At 33.9% G+C, this 15599-nt stretch overlaps 1 protein-coding gene across 1 annotated transcript; it reads left to right on the forward strand.

The window, feature by feature from the left end:
* Positions 1-10536: 10536 nt before the first annotated feature.
* LOC137813468 (putative wall-associated receptor kinase-like 16) lies at positions 10537-13965 on the forward strand. Its single transcript, XM_068615740.1, has 3 exons — positions 10537-11603; positions 11998-12171; positions 12636-13965. Exons 1-3 carry the CDS (start codon positions 10718-10720, stop codon positions 13838-13840), a joined length of 2265 nt encoding a protein of 754 aa, XP_068471841.1. The 5' UTR covers positions 10537-10717; the 3' UTR covers positions 13841-13965.
* The last annotated feature ends 1634 nt before the right edge of the window (positions 13966-15599 follow it).

Here is a 15599-nt window from a genome sequence, read left to right on the forward strand (position 1 = left end):
AGAGATAGAGATATTTACACAACATGAGTTATATCGATTCACTCACTCTTGAGCTACATCCAATTCTCATAACAACCTCTGAGTTCCACTAGTAATCAAATCTAGATTACAACAACACACCACAAAGAGGTGACCTTGAAACCCACAAGACCCACTCACCCTCTTTGCAACACCAAACACCTCAAGACAGAACACTCTCTGTCTTTACAGGATTTCAAACACAATTCCAGATAAAGGAAATAAAATTACAAGAATCTACACAAGGATAGAAAACAGTTGAATTCGCACAATACATGAAGCCTTATGATCAGATCTTGTTACCATAGCAAAGCTTGAACAACAATCTTGCACTTTTAAAAACTCCTTTCAAAAACAAATCTCTTTCTTTGATCTCAAACTTGTATCAATACTTATTGTATTTGTTGTGTATATTGTTATGAAAGAAAGGATATTATAGCACTTGAAATCTAGCCGTTTAAGGCAGTTTTAATCAACTAAATAAGTTAAAACAGGTTTTCCAAACAATGTTGTGAAAACATACATTTAACTGGTTGAAACCACAATTAACCGGTTGAATGAGTCAGGAAGTTGCATAACTAATTCAAAAAACAGTTTGAAAACCTTTAAGCCAACTAAGTAACAAACAACCGATTATTTTGATAAATCAACCAGTTGTTTTCCCTTTGCTTGGAAAAACACTTTGTTTCTTTTAAAAGTGATTGATCAAGCTTTGTGCGGGATTAAGAACTGATCTTAACAAAGATTCTAAACAACCTAATCTAAACTCAAACCAGAAAGCAGCACAGCTTCAGGCTTCATGTGGATTTGAAACATCAAAGCTCCCATGTTCAACACCCTGTGCCCAACGTACAGTAGGGAATATGAGTCTTTCTTCTCTTCTGCACAAACTGAAAGAAGGAAACTTATGGTTTTGAAAGACGATTATGATAAACTCAGCACAAAGGAAACCTAACTCTAATGAAATTTTAAATGATCTAATAACATGCAAATAAACTCAAATACAAAAAACTAAAAGAACACAAAAGCTTATAATACTACAGCTTCTTCAAACAATTCTCCTGAAATTTGTTGTTGTTGGATGATGATTGATTTATGGCAAGTGCACTGTTTTTTCAGAAGTAATAATTTATCCCTAAGGATGGATATCGAACCCATAAGAAATAGTTGAATAATTAAGTAAAAGATTCACTAAATAGAAAACAGAATAATAAAGTTTATTGGGAGTTTGTTATGATTTCAATAATTAAAAAAAAAAAAACAAGTCAAAGAGTTTGTTGGTTCAATTGGGAAAATTGGGATCGAGGTCCATCCTTCTTACTCTTTTGTATTCGGATTAGTATGGTAATATTCTATCCTTTGATTGATATTAATGCCCATATAAAAATCATTTATATTGATTCATCGCATATAAAATTATTAAGAGAGTGAGAGGTGAGGCCAACTCACTAAGAAGGAGTTCAAGAGAGGCTACATAAGAGACAACCCTAGAGAGAGCTCAAGAACTAGTATTTATGGCCAAAAATAGTCAGGATAACTCTGTTTATCAAGTGTGATCATGTGCTTTGAAGAATCCAAATTCAAGGTGTTTGATGAAAGGCTGGTGTTGCTGCTGTGTTTGGGTGGAATCTGGGTAGAATAAAGTGTGATTCACTCCTTTGTTGAATCTAAAACTGATGTGATTTAAAACCTTTTTTAAATCAAGTGTTTTTTCAACTAAGTGAAAAACAACCTGTTGTTTTGTCGAATCAATCGGTTGTTTTACTCTTAGGAGTTTTTTAAAAGGTTCAAAACTGGTTTGGTTTGGTTGACTTAACTGTCAAGCCAAAACAATCGGTTGTTTCGTGGTTTCAACCGATTGTTTCTTTGAAAATCCTAACAGAATTTGTTTTGAATGGTGAATATGCTCCTTCATTAATTACTTTGACCAATCTTTGGAAAATATAAATGGTTTGTTTATGTTTTCAAATAAGTAAGAAACAATTTTGAGAAACACTAAATAAGGCACTATCTTCTTCTTACTCCAATATTGCATCTTCCACCATCTTATTGTCCCAACTTGGGTCAGAAGTCACCGTTACCTAGCTCAGCAACAACTCATGTTTATCATTACTTTATATATCCTAAATAATTGCATTATATGTTAGATGTGGGCATCAAATTACGAGGAGAAATTAACTTTATTACTTCTCACTTTCACAATGAATTGGTTATTAGATGTATTTTAAAATAAAGGTCTTAATTTAAAATATTTCAAAATTATGAGAATTAAATATTAAAAATTATAACTAAAAATAAAATTGCATATGAAATATACGTAGATCAAAAGATAAAACAAAAATAAATCAGATTTTCTAAAGTATGAGTTTGTAAAAAAAACTATAAATTATATAAACCAACTACCATCAATCATAAAAAATATGCAAATAATGTTGAAATACTTATTATCCAATATTAGTTGTTAAAATACTTATTATCCAAGGTTATTTTGCTGAGTTTTTAAAATAATTTTTTGAAACTTTAGAAAACTTATTTGTAATGTAAAGTTATAGTTTCAAAATTTTAGAGAATTTAGTTATAAAATATATTAAAACTATGTAGTTTTTAATTATTTATTTATAAATAGATTTAATTATATTTATTTTTTGAAATTTGAAAATTTTGGAATTTTTTATTGAGGTTCTACAATAAATCTTTGAAATTTAACGAAGGTTAAAAAAACATCTGTTATTTTGTTGAGATTTTAGAATAAACCTTTGAAACTTAACAAAAGGTTGAAAAAACTTTCGTTAATTTGCTGAGGTTGTAGAATAAACCTTTGGAACTTATTGAAAGTTAAAAAATCCTTTGTTATTTTGTTGAGATTTTATAATAAACTTTTGAAATTTAACGAAAGTTAAAAAAAATTTCACTGAATTTTTAAAATAAATCTTTGAAATTTAATGAATATTAAAAAAAATCCCGTTATTTTGCTGAATTTCAAAATAACTTTTGTAACTTAACGAATGTTAAAAAAACCTTTATTAATTAAATCAATTTTTATGATTATATTAATTTCTCATAAAACTTTTTTTTTTCTTAGTGTACATTGGTATAAAACGATAATAATGGAAATATTTGATTATTTAGTAACCCATGGATACATCAATATTTGTTTCAGTCATCAACATGTCAATTTTATGTTAAATGATACAATATTAGTTATAAATATGAACCAAATGGATACCTCTATGTCCTTTTTGTCAAAGATAAAAAAACAAGTAGAAAAGAATTAGATATATATCTATGTCATGTATCCACATCTCAATTTCTAATTAACATAATCGTATAAAAGAACTTATCATGGAAAGATGAACACGTGTGTGATGCTTATTCATGTGTTGACATGTCAAAATATATATGCTGATAAAAAAATTGTCAAAAATATATATATCAATTATTATCATGCCCGGTAAAAGAATTAATATAAACCACATGAATGCAAGTTTTGAGTACTTCAAAGCACATGGATGGCAAGTCTTTGCGCCAAGTCTTTACGTACTTTGAATATGTCTACAGTTGTATTGTCTACGAGATTTCTAAGCATAATATTAGTAATTGAGTTTATTTCTAATTTAATTTATAAAACTAATATTTAATATGAGAATTACACTCCATTTATATATTATAATTTGCTGTTATTTTTAGTTGATATAAAATCTCTAACATATCTCCTCATTTTAAGGAATGAACATCTCAAACGTAGAATTAGATATTTATGGGTGAATTCGATGACACTGTCAAAATAATCTCAAAGAACTTGATCAGGACATCTTTTGAATAACTATGATATTATTATAATTAGTAAGTTTAAATATATCTAACGCAATTCTACAAAACTAACTTGTGAGGGGAGGATTCTATCCTACTTATAGAAAAAATTAGAAGCCTATTTGTATATTTTGAGAAACTTATAAATAGGTGGATTTGAGAAATATTTTTAAATTAAAGCAGAGTATTACAGTCAATGAAGATGAATATTCCTTGTCTGATGTGGTGCATCAAATGGAGCGCACGTAATCGCAATGGAGAAAGAGAGGTTCTGATGAACCCTAATTGCAAATGAAAAAGAGACAATGACTTAAGCCTAAAAGAGAGAAAAGCAGAGAAAAGAAAATACAAAAGAAATTCTTATTTACTTGTATATTAGAGAGTAAAATACATGGTGTATATATAAGAAAAAGACTAAGACCTAGCTGAAACAAAAAAGGAAAGTTGGGCCAAACAAGCAAAGCCCAATAACTTAAAACAGAAAAACTAAATATGTTAACACCCCCTCAAGCTGAGGAGTAGATATTCGTCAGGCCCAGCTTGGATTTGAGAGTAGAGAACTATGCGAAAGCAAGGGGCTTGGTGAATATGTCAGCAACTTGCATGGCAGAAGTAATGGGCAGCAGTTTGAGGATACTAGAGTTAAGTTTTTCACGAACTAGGTGACAATCAATTTCGATGTGCTTGGTGCGTTCATGAAAGACTTGATTGGATGCTATTTGAAGGGAAGATTTGTTGTCACAGTACAAGGTTGTAGGCTGGGAGAGAGGAAGATGTAAAACCTGAAGGAGGTAAGACAACCATTGTAGCTCACATGTGGTGGTGGCAAGAGCTCTATACTTGGCTTCGGAGGAACTACGGTAGATAGTTGGCTGCTTCTTTGATTTCCATGATATTAGGGAGTCTCCTAAGTAGATGGAATATCTAGTGACAAATTTGAGTGTGGTAGGACATGTTGCCTAGTCAGAGTCACTAAAACCACAGAGATGAAGTGAGCTAGTATAATAAAACTGTAGTCCTTCCCCAGGGGTGCCCTTGAGGTAACACAAAAGACGTGAGACAACTTGTTGATGATGAGTTGTGGGTGCAAATATGAATTGACTTAAATTGTGGGCAGCGAAGGCAATGTCTGGTCGCGTGTTGGTTAAGTAGATTAGACATCCAAGGAGTCTTCTGTATTGGGAAGTTGCATCAGCATCAATAGGGGAGCCTTAACCGGGAAAGAGACGGGAGGTGTGAGTCATAGGAGTGGCAACAGGTGCAAAGTCAAGCATGCCAGTTTCGTGAAGAAGATCAAGAGTATACTTGCGTTGACTTAAATGAAGACCAGAATTGTTGCGAGCAATTTCCAGTCCCAAAAAGTAAGTGAGATTACCTAATTTTTTTTATCTTGAAGTGATGGTGAAGGGATGCAGTAATTGTATTGATTTCCTCTGTGTCATCACCAGTTAAGACCAAATCATCAACATAAACAAGAATAACAGTGAGTTTATCATTATTATATTTAAGAAAAAGAGAGTGATCAGCAACAGAAATAGAGTAATTATTTGATAAAAGAAAAGTATAAAGCTTGGCGTACCATTGACGATCAGCTTGATGAAGGCCATACAAAGACCGTTGAAGCTTGCAGACATGCGGGGGAGAAGGAAGAGAGAGGCCAGGTTGGGGGATCATGTATACCTATTCATGGAGATCACCATGAAGAAAGGAATTACTGACATCAAGTTGTTTTCAAATCCAATTTTTGATAGTGGCAACAACAAGGAGAAGGAAGAGGGTAGTGAGTTTAGCAACAACGGAAAAAGTATCTAAGAAATCAAGTCCTTCAAGTTGGGTGAACCCTTTGGCAACAACTCTAGCTTTGTGGCGCTCAACAATGCCATCAGAATGATATTTGATTTTATATACCCATTTACAACCAATAGTTTTCTTTCCTGGAGGGAGAGGGGTAAGTTGCCAAGTATTGTTAGTAGCAAGAGCTTGAAGCTCATCTTGCATGGCAGATTGCCAAGAAGCATGTTTGGAGGCTTCATTATAGGTCCGAGGTTCAGAATGAGAATTGATAGAGAAAATAATATTTCTAAAATTGGAAGATAAGGAATTGTAAGATAAGTAATTATGAATAGGATATTTACTACTTACAGTGATGGTTGCAGTGTGAAAATCTGCAAGATAGGTAGGTTGTCGGTGAGGACGAGCTGATCTTCTTGGAAATTGGGGTGAGGTGCTTCTTGGAGGTGCAATGTTGGATGCAGAAGCAGAGTCACTATTTGCTAGAAGATCAGAGGATAATGAGGCTGGTGGAGGGACAATATTGGGTGCAGGAGTAGAGGCACACGACTCGGCAGAAGGTGCAGTATCAGAAAAAAAAAATCAAAAGTAGAATTATATGCGTTAGAAATAAGGAGAGATAAAGTGTTAGGGTCCCTAGGCAAGCCATTGTCCAATTTATATGAAAAGTGATTTTCATGAAAGATTACATGTCTTGATATCTCTATACTATGAAACTTTAAATTTAAGATAATAGAACCTTTTGTATTTTGCGGGAAGCCAAGAAAAATACCTTTGATAGATCTATCATCTAATTTTTTTTCCTATTTTCAATAATGGTACTAGCATAACAGAGACAACCAAACACTTTTAAAAAGGAAATGTCATACGGTTTTCCAAACAACTTTTCATGAGGAGTGATGTTATTAAGTAATGGAGTAGGAATAACATTTATTAAGAAAACAACATGATTTACAGCAAATTCCCAAAAAATAAGAGGAAGATTTACTTGAAAAAATAAAGTCCGGGTTACATTTAGTATGTGTTGATGTTTACGTTCTACAATGCCATTTTGTTGTGGTGTTTCAACACAAGATTTTTTATGTATAATTCCCTTTGAAGCATAAAAATTTGACATAGCAAACTCAACACCATTGTCAGTACGAATCGTTTTGATATTAGTTTTGAAACGATTTTGAACGAAAACAGTGAAGTTAATGATGTGCTGACGCATTTCAGATTTGTTATGCAGCAGAATAACCCAAGTATAACGCGAGTAATCATCAACAATAGTCAAGAAATAACGAAAACCTTACATAGAAATTATGGAACATGGTCCCCAAATATCAAAGTGTACAAGATAAAAAATAGTAGAGGTAACAGTATTACTTAAAGTGAAAGGAAGTTTTCTCTGTTTTGTACGACTACAAGTGTCACATACATGATGAGTATCAACAGTAATAAAAAAGTATTGTTTGCTTAAGACATGTAATCTTTCAAGTGAAGGGTTTCCTAGTCTATAATGCCACAGTGTTTTGTCCGTGGTATTACAATTAATAAAAGGAGCAAAACAATGCGGTTTAGAATGGCTAGAAGCAGGCAAGGTAGTGACAAGGTACAAGCCAACAATGGCTTTAACGGTACCAATCCTCTCTTGTGTGAGATTGTCCTGTATAATGCAATGGGTTGAAGTGAAAATTAAAGTGCATTTAAGTTGGTGTGTGAGTTTAGAAACAGATATTAAGTTTAATTAAAAATGAGGCACATATAACCCATCAGACAAATAAAACATATCAGAAAAATGTACTAAACCAGAATATGTGGCATAAACAGTTTGGCCATTGGAAAGACTAATTAAGACAGGTTTAATTTTAGTACAAGTAGTAAAAACGTTCAAATTGTGGCAAACATGATCTATGGCACCAGAATCAATAATCCAAGATTCTTTTATAGTAGATAGTGAAGAGAGAAATTTATATGTTGAAGAATGCTTAGTATTGGGGATTTCATCCGCAGAGAAGGTGCCGACTTGATTAATTTGAGTGTGAGGGGCAGGATCCTCAAGGTTTTGCTGATGCAAAATGTTGGTAAGGAATTGGCACTGTTGTGATGTAAGTTGAATCCCCTTTACATCATGTTCTTTAGGAAAAAGCTCAGAAAAAGTGTCAGTAGTAATCATATTATTGACTTGAGATGTCCAATTGGTGAATTTGTAGCCAGGAGGGAACTCATGCTTTTTATAACAGGTATTGACAGTGTGGCCAAGACGATTACAAAAAGTGCAGACTTTTCTAATAGAAGAAAACTTAGAGGTTTTAACATTACCAGAAGGAAAACCAACTTTGTGAAAACAAACAGCCTCAATATGACCGTATTTACCACATAAATTGCATGTAATACTGTGACTACTATTAAGACTACGAAGACTAGGGTTTTCATTAGACATTGCCTAAGAGATTTTGAAACCCAATCAAGATTTTGAAAGATAACAAAAAAGATAACCAAGAACAACAAAAGGGGAAATAAAGATCAGAGAGAAGCACAACAGAGCTCTTCATTCGAAGAGTTTTGATACCATATTACAGTCAATGAAAATGAATATTCCTTGTCTGATGTGGTGCATCAAATGGAGCGCACGTAATCGCAATGGAGAAAGGGAGGTTCTGATGAACCCTAATTGCAAATGAAAAAGAGACAACGACTTAAGCATAAAAGAGAGAAAAACAGAGAAAAGAAAATACAAAATAAATTCTTATTTACTTGTATATTAGAGAGTAAAATACATGGTGTATGTATAAGAAAAATATTAAGACCTAGCTGAAACAGAAAATGAAATTTGGGTCAAACAAACAAAGCCCAATAACTTAAAACAGAAAAACTAAATATGTCAACACAGAGTGTAAAGGCATAAAAGGCGAAAAAAAGGAAAAGGAAAAGCATGTAGTGTTAAAGTAAACAATTGCAATAAACTAATTAATTTACTTCAATCAAGATAATATCGAAGGTTACATGTTACTTTTGTAGTATTGTGTTTGAGAATGGATTACATGTCTTTCTCTAGCTTGAAGATATTGGTCCAGTAATACTTGATTTTCCTCTATAAAATATTTCATATTTGAAGTTACTATCAATTTTAATTGTTGTTGTCCAAAGGAAACATATATTGTTTATGGAAGGTGTCACGTGCAACTTTACAAAGGCAACACACCTACGAGTACAATCTGTCTAATAAGGAAGATGTTAGACCAATGACAACTCAAACAGGTTCTTCATCAAATCGTAATTACGTCTGATGTTGACAACATTTTATAACTCTATTAACGACCTTTTTTTCATATGTTTGGACTACTTACATAAAGTTACTGTTACTCTTTTGATTACTATTAATGTTTCTCCGATTAGTCAAAAGCTTATTCCTTTGATATATTTTTTCCACAGTAGAATTTTTTCAAGTTGATCGAGTAATGTGAGTTTTAAGTTTCGACAAACTACTTTAACAGACCAATGAAACATAGATCAACTTCACAAAGAAAATATGAGAGACATAACATATAAATATTGACTACAATATTATGAAAAGTTGATAGCAATGTGGAATGATCGACATAACCATCTCATTCAAGGAATTCAGTTAAAAAATGGTGATCATTTACATGACACCACAACATACATGCAATGGTACATATTGCCTCCACAACCAACATATTTATCTAAAATTTATGATTATTTTTCCAATATAATGGCGTGTCACAAGAGACTGAGCAACCACAACCACAACCTCAACCACAACCTCCTTTCTGCATGTTGGTTCTTCTTCATATGTTCAACAATTTCGTGATCGTTCATTTAATCAGTCCATCAAATATCTTTGCAACTCTCACATTAACACCTCCATTTGCACTCAACCTCATATCATGTACGGTTGTTATCCCACAATGTCCTCACAAGGACCCAATAATCATGGTGAGAACGACAAAGATAAAGAAAATAATGATGATCCAATTTGACCTCCTCACACACCAAACATGACCCTCAAAGAAACGTTTTCTCATACATAAATTATTTTCCTTAATATAACAATGTTCAATGTTAAGTTTAATTTTAATTTCTATTCATAACTTTTGTCTTATTTTTTTATACAACAAAATATATATAAAAAAAAAAATCCACTCTCCAACAAATATAATCAAACAAAAAAAATACAAATACATAAAGCTAAAAAAACAATTTAATTGTCATGTTAACGGTAAGCGCAAAACAATTCTATAAACACATGATTTTTCAAACTTTCTCATCAAAAAAGAAAAAGAAAATAACAAACAACAATGAAGCAAGTCACGTTGCCCCGGTAAACACCAACAAGACTGAAATCGTGACGTGACCCTCTTACACAACTTTAGCCAAAGCTCTACCACAAGTGTCCCTTGCACACTTTCAGCTTCAAGTCCAAGTATACTAAAATCGTGTCCATGACTTCAGTTTATTTAAAAAAAATAACAAAAATATTTATTTCATATTTATATCTCCACTCTATAATCTAATAAATATTAATATTTTAATTATTTATAAAAATTTATAATTCTTTTAATTTTGAAACATTTTATATTTTACTTGTATATTCATTAAGAATATTTTTTTTTAATTTTTTTTATTATAAATATTAATATTTATTGTGGAGGTAGGATGAGTAGGAGTGTTAAAATATCATAACCAATCGGAAAATTACGCATCCCAATTAATGGATGGAATATGAGGATGTAGTTGTGTTTTATAAAATAACTTTTTCTCAAAGTCTCGTCATAGAAACATGACTTAGTCATGAACACAATTTTTAAAAATATTTCTTTAGACTGATATCGAGAAAAAGAAAGCACCAATTTCGTAAATTTTTGTCGTATATTCGTAATTCACGTGAAGACTCATTCTTTCCTATTTTTTTTTTTTAATTTAGGATAAATTAATTTTATGTCTTTATAATTTAAGAAAATTTTATTTAATTTTTTCTTTTCAAATGACTATAGCAGTGCGGTATTAGTTTAGTCTAAGAGCTGCGCGGTCAATCTAAATTCCTCTATTACCTATAAATTGGATAGAAATAGTACTAAGCACATATGCACATATGGCAACAATGAGATTAAAGGACACGCAAAAGCAATTGATCAGACTGACCGTGTTATTACTGATGGCTTTAGCAGCAGCCAGCCAAGCCCTGCCCGGCTGCCCGGACTCCTGCGGAAATGTTTCAATTCCGTATCCGTTTGGCATCGGCCATTCATCCATCGATAAAAAAAACTGTTTTCTTGAGGAACCATTGGAGCTTACATGCACAGACTCAGCCTTATTTCAGGGTAACGTCCAAATTCTCAACATAAGCCTCGCCGGTAAAATGGACGTGCTCACCTTCATCGCCAGGGTTTGCAAAAACGATTTGTTTGGTGGAGTAGAAACATATCGTACCGAAAGTTATCTCAGAACACCGGCTTTCACAATTTCTAGTGAGGACAACAAGTTCGTAAGCGTAGGCTGCGACACTTACGGCTATCTCAACAGTTTCCACAACGGCACAGAATCTTCAACGGGGTGCTTGACCAGATGCAACAGCTTAGACAGCGTTGAAAGCATGCAGAGAAGCGGAAACTGTACGGGCATAGGGTGTTGCCAGGTCGACATTCCTCCTGGGATGAAGAATATTAGCTTGCAAGCATACAGCTTCAACAATTTCAACTCCACTTCCGATTTCAACCAGTGCGGCTTCTCCTTTGTGGTCAAAAATGGCAACTACACTTTCTCCCTCGATCATTTTAAAAGCATGCCGTTCAATCAGTCACTCACGGTCATCGATTGGAGTGTAGGAAACGGCACGTGCGACGCTTCCATGCATAGAGCAGGTTATGCATGCAAGAGTGCTAATAGCTATTGTGATGACTCGCCCTATGAATATGGTTACCGATGCAAATGTAATCCAGGCTTTGACGGAAACGCATACCTTCTCCATGGTTGCCAAGGTAATTCATTCTTTTTATCAGTTAATTCTGCCAACATTAATTCTATATTCTGACAAATTTAAGAAGAAACTTTCTGGATTAAAATTAACTTCAAATTTTTCTACACCTATCCTAATCAACCCAAATGATTCATTCCGATATGCTAATTTTTAATACTATAAAGCATGGTCACGTCACGTCACGGTGTTCAAACAGCCGGCCATTGAAATATATATAGCATGATGGGTTGACTTATAGGTCTCTTTAGAGATTTCATGAATGACATAATAAGTTATATTATAATTACAATCTAACGAAAGATATTTATTAGTTTAAGCAGCCTTTTTCATTGAAAATGAATTAGGGAGTTTCTTACGGCGTGCTTTTGAACTGATTATTTGTGTGGCCTTTATAGACATTCCGGAGTGTGCACGTAACCAACACAATTGCGATAGTGAAGATCATTGTATAGAAACTTCTGGCTCTTTTGAATGTTTCTGTCCTGACGGACTAATCGGAAATGGGACAAAAGAAGGCGGAGGATGCCACCCAAAGCAGAAGGCTGATCCATTTATCAAGATCGTCATTGGTAACCAAATTATATTTTCGTTTCAGTTTTCTTTTTCTTCCCTTAAGCCACTAATATTTTAATTGCACAAGCCTACTGATCTTTCCACAATCTAATTTTTTAATAAACTCTCCGATAACTCATTTTGTTAGTCAATAACTTAATTTATATTTTGATCAAATATTCTAATATTAAAAGACACTTATCATTTTGTTGTATTAAAAAAAATGGTTATTCAATATAAAATTAATAAAATAAGTTGTACGATTAAAAAGAAACACTTATTTAACAATAAATATAAAATAGATTAATGGTTTTTACTTAAAATATTATTATATATTATAAAATTATTAAAGTGAATGATAAAGTAATAATTTTAATTTTTAAGGATATCAAACTCTTATATTTTATAAAATAATTGGATTGTTAAAATATCATTATCCTATTTTATAATTATTTCATTCATATTTATATTTTTGTAACAGGTGCATGTGTAGGATTAATTGCTCTATTTATAGGGGTTTCTTGGCTATACTTGATGTACCAGAAAAGGAAAGTTTTCAAATTAAAGGAGAAGTTCTTTCAGCAAAATGGAGGTATCATTCTGAGACAACAACTCTCCACTAGGGAAGACTCATCTCAGTCCACTACAATTTTTAGTGCAGAGCAACTTAAGAAAGCCACCAACAATTTTGATGAGAGCTTAATCGTAGGTAAAGGAGGTTACGGTACAGTTTTCAAAGGACTTCTATCAAATAATAAAGTTGTTGCTATCAAAAAGTCCAAAATAGTGGATCAGAGCCAGGTGGAGCAATTCATTAATGAGGTCATTATACTCTCACAAATTAATCACAGAAATGTGGTCAAACTCTTGGGATGTTGTCTAGAGACAGAAGTTCCCTTACTAGTTTATGAATTTGTTAACAATGGCACCCTTTTTGATTATCTACATAAACAAGGAGAGGTGGTCAATGTGTCTTGGAAAACGCGTCTAAGGATAGCTACAGAGACAGCTGCAGCTCTGTCATATCTACACTCGGCAGCTTCCATACCCATCATCCATAGAGATGTGAAGACTGCAAACATACTCTTAGATGAAACTTACACTGCCAAAGTATCTGACTTTGGAGCTTCAAGATTGGTTCCTCTTGACCAAACTGAAATAGCCACAATTGTGCAAGGAACCTTTGGGTATTTAGACCCAGAGTACATGCAATCAAGTCAGTTGACTGAAAAGAGTGATGTCTATAGCTTTGGGGTAGTGCTTGTAGAACTGCTAACAGGGGAGAAACCGTTCTGTTTTGACAGGGGAGAAGAGAAACGAAGTCTTACGATTCACTTTCTATGTAGCTTGAAAGAGGATCGTCTATTTGATGTTCTTCAGGTGGGTATTTTGGATGAAGAAAACAAGCAGGAGCTTATGGAGGTTGCTATTCTTGCTGCTAGGTGCCTGAGACTTACAGGGGAGGAAAGGCCTAGCATGAAGGAAGTGGCAATGGAATTAGAGGGAATAAAGCTTACAGAGAAACACCCTTGGATCAATACAGGCAAAAACTTTGAGGAGGGTCAATACTTGCTTCATGAGGCACAAAGCTCTCATGAACATGGTGATAGTAGTAGTGCCCAACAAAATACTGGATATGATAGCTTGAGAGCACTTGAATTAATTGACTTTGGTAATGGAAGATGATCAACGCTCACAACACAACATGCAATTCCACTTCAGTTTACTTCAATAAACAAACATATTTCTACAATCATTATTTCATGTAGTTACCATGGTTATAAATGAATAATGTTTGATATTTCCTATAACATATTTCTACCTTTTTCCAAATTACATTTGCCCATTTTGTTGACTCGTTTTAACATCTTTGTTCCTTTTTTTTTATTTACTTTTATTTGCAAGAGAAAACAAGGTGAAACGTAATTTTGATTCGAAAATTGCTTACAAATGTGTTAGTAGTTACATGAGATTGAAATGCAAGTCTATTTACTCGTATTGAAGAACAAATAAATTTTGAGAAATAGAAAACTTACACTTTTGTTAAAGGAAAGTAAAGACAAGTGTGGTATTTTTGTTTGGATTTACATTAATATCCCCTTTTGTGTTTCCCAATCTTAAATATGCATTGACAAAGTGATGGCAAAATCATGGAGCTCTTCTCGGATTTATGATCAAGGGTGCGGAAGCTATGGATTGAAATGTGCAAGATCCTCCTAGGAGCTATGGTGATCTTGAAGGTGCATGATGTGTATGGAAAGAGGGAGGTTCAGCCAGCCCTATGGTAGGTGATGAAGATGAAGATTAGGTCCTAGAAACTAGGGAAAAGCAATGTATGGCACAATGTTGGCAGCATAACATTACTCTCATTAATCTTCAAAATACAAGAGCTAGGCATCTCCTTTTATAGGCTAAGGAGGCCGTGAAAGTTAAGCTAATTTCACATGAAATGTAAGCAAAATGAAATGGAAATGTGAAGGCACATGGCACATGGACCACATGGCCGGCCATGTGAGACAATGTTCTAGAATGTGCACAAAATCTAGGGTAAATCACATATAAGACAAGTTTATGCTTTCTAACACTACACTAATTACTAAGCCACCCCTAATGGGCCTCCATGTAGCATGTACAAGGTCTTCTCCCTCCAATCCGTGGCTTGACCCATTTGTGCGTGAATATGCTTGGCCATGGACCTAGTGATAGGTCCTAAACGGTCTAGGCTTCCTCCTAGACGCTCCTTGTGTAGCCGCCCCTCCTCTTGTGCTAGACGCTCCCCTCTTGAGTCTAGACGCTCCTCACATGGTTCTAGACGGTCTAGTCTTGGGTCTTGACTTCCATGGTGAGGTGAGCTTGGCCCTCCTCCATCATCCTCTCCCCCTTGGAAAGGATTTGTCCTCAAATCCAGCTCATCCTCGTCGTCATTGGTACCTACAAATGGAGAAAGGTCAATTACATTAAAAGTGTCATGTACTCCATATTCAAGAGGTAGGTCCAATTTGTATGCATTGTTATTGACTCGCTTGAGGACTTGAAAGGGTCCATCACCTCGGGGACTTAGTTTGGACCTTTGAGTTGGAAATCTATCTTTGCGAAGGTGAAGCCAAACTAAGTCTCCTTCCTCAAAAATTATTTCGTTCTTCCCTTTATTGTTGTATTTTGTGTACTTCTCATTTTGTTGTTGTATTTGGAGTTTAGTCTTCTCATGCATTTTCTTCACAAAGTCGGCTTTGATTACTCCTTCCTTATGCACAAATTCTTGTGGATTAGGAAGAGGCAACAAATCCATAGGGGTGAGAGGATTAAAACCATATACTACTTCAAAAGGAGAAGCATTAGTAGTCTTGTGGACTACTCGATTGTAAGCAAACTCAATGTGGGGAAGATACTCATCCCAAGATTTATGGTTGCCTTCACGATAGCCCTAAGCATAGTCCCAAGAGAT

The sequence above is a fragment of the Phaseolus vulgaris genome, chromosome 1 (genome assembly GCF_000499845.2).
Source record: "Phaseolus vulgaris cultivar G19833 chromosome 1, P. vulgaris v2.0, whole genome shotgun sequence".
In the NCBI taxonomy this organism is placed as follows: domain Eukaryota; kingdom Viridiplantae; phylum Streptophyta; class Magnoliopsida; order Fabales; family Fabaceae; genus Phaseolus; species Phaseolus vulgaris.

Coding starts and splice junctions, on each gene's coding strand:
- LOC137813468 (XM_068615740.1), top strand. CDS start 10,718: ATGGCAACAATGAGATTAAAGGACACGCAAAAGCAATTGATCAGACTG. Junction 11,604..11,997: donor CCTTCTCCATGGTTGCCAAG/GTAATTCATTCT, acceptor TGGCCTTTATAG/ACATTCCGGAGTGTGCACGT. Junction 12,172..12,635: donor ATTTATCAAGATCGTCATTG/GTAACCAAATTA, acceptor TTTTTGTAACAG/GTGCATGTGTAGGATTAATT.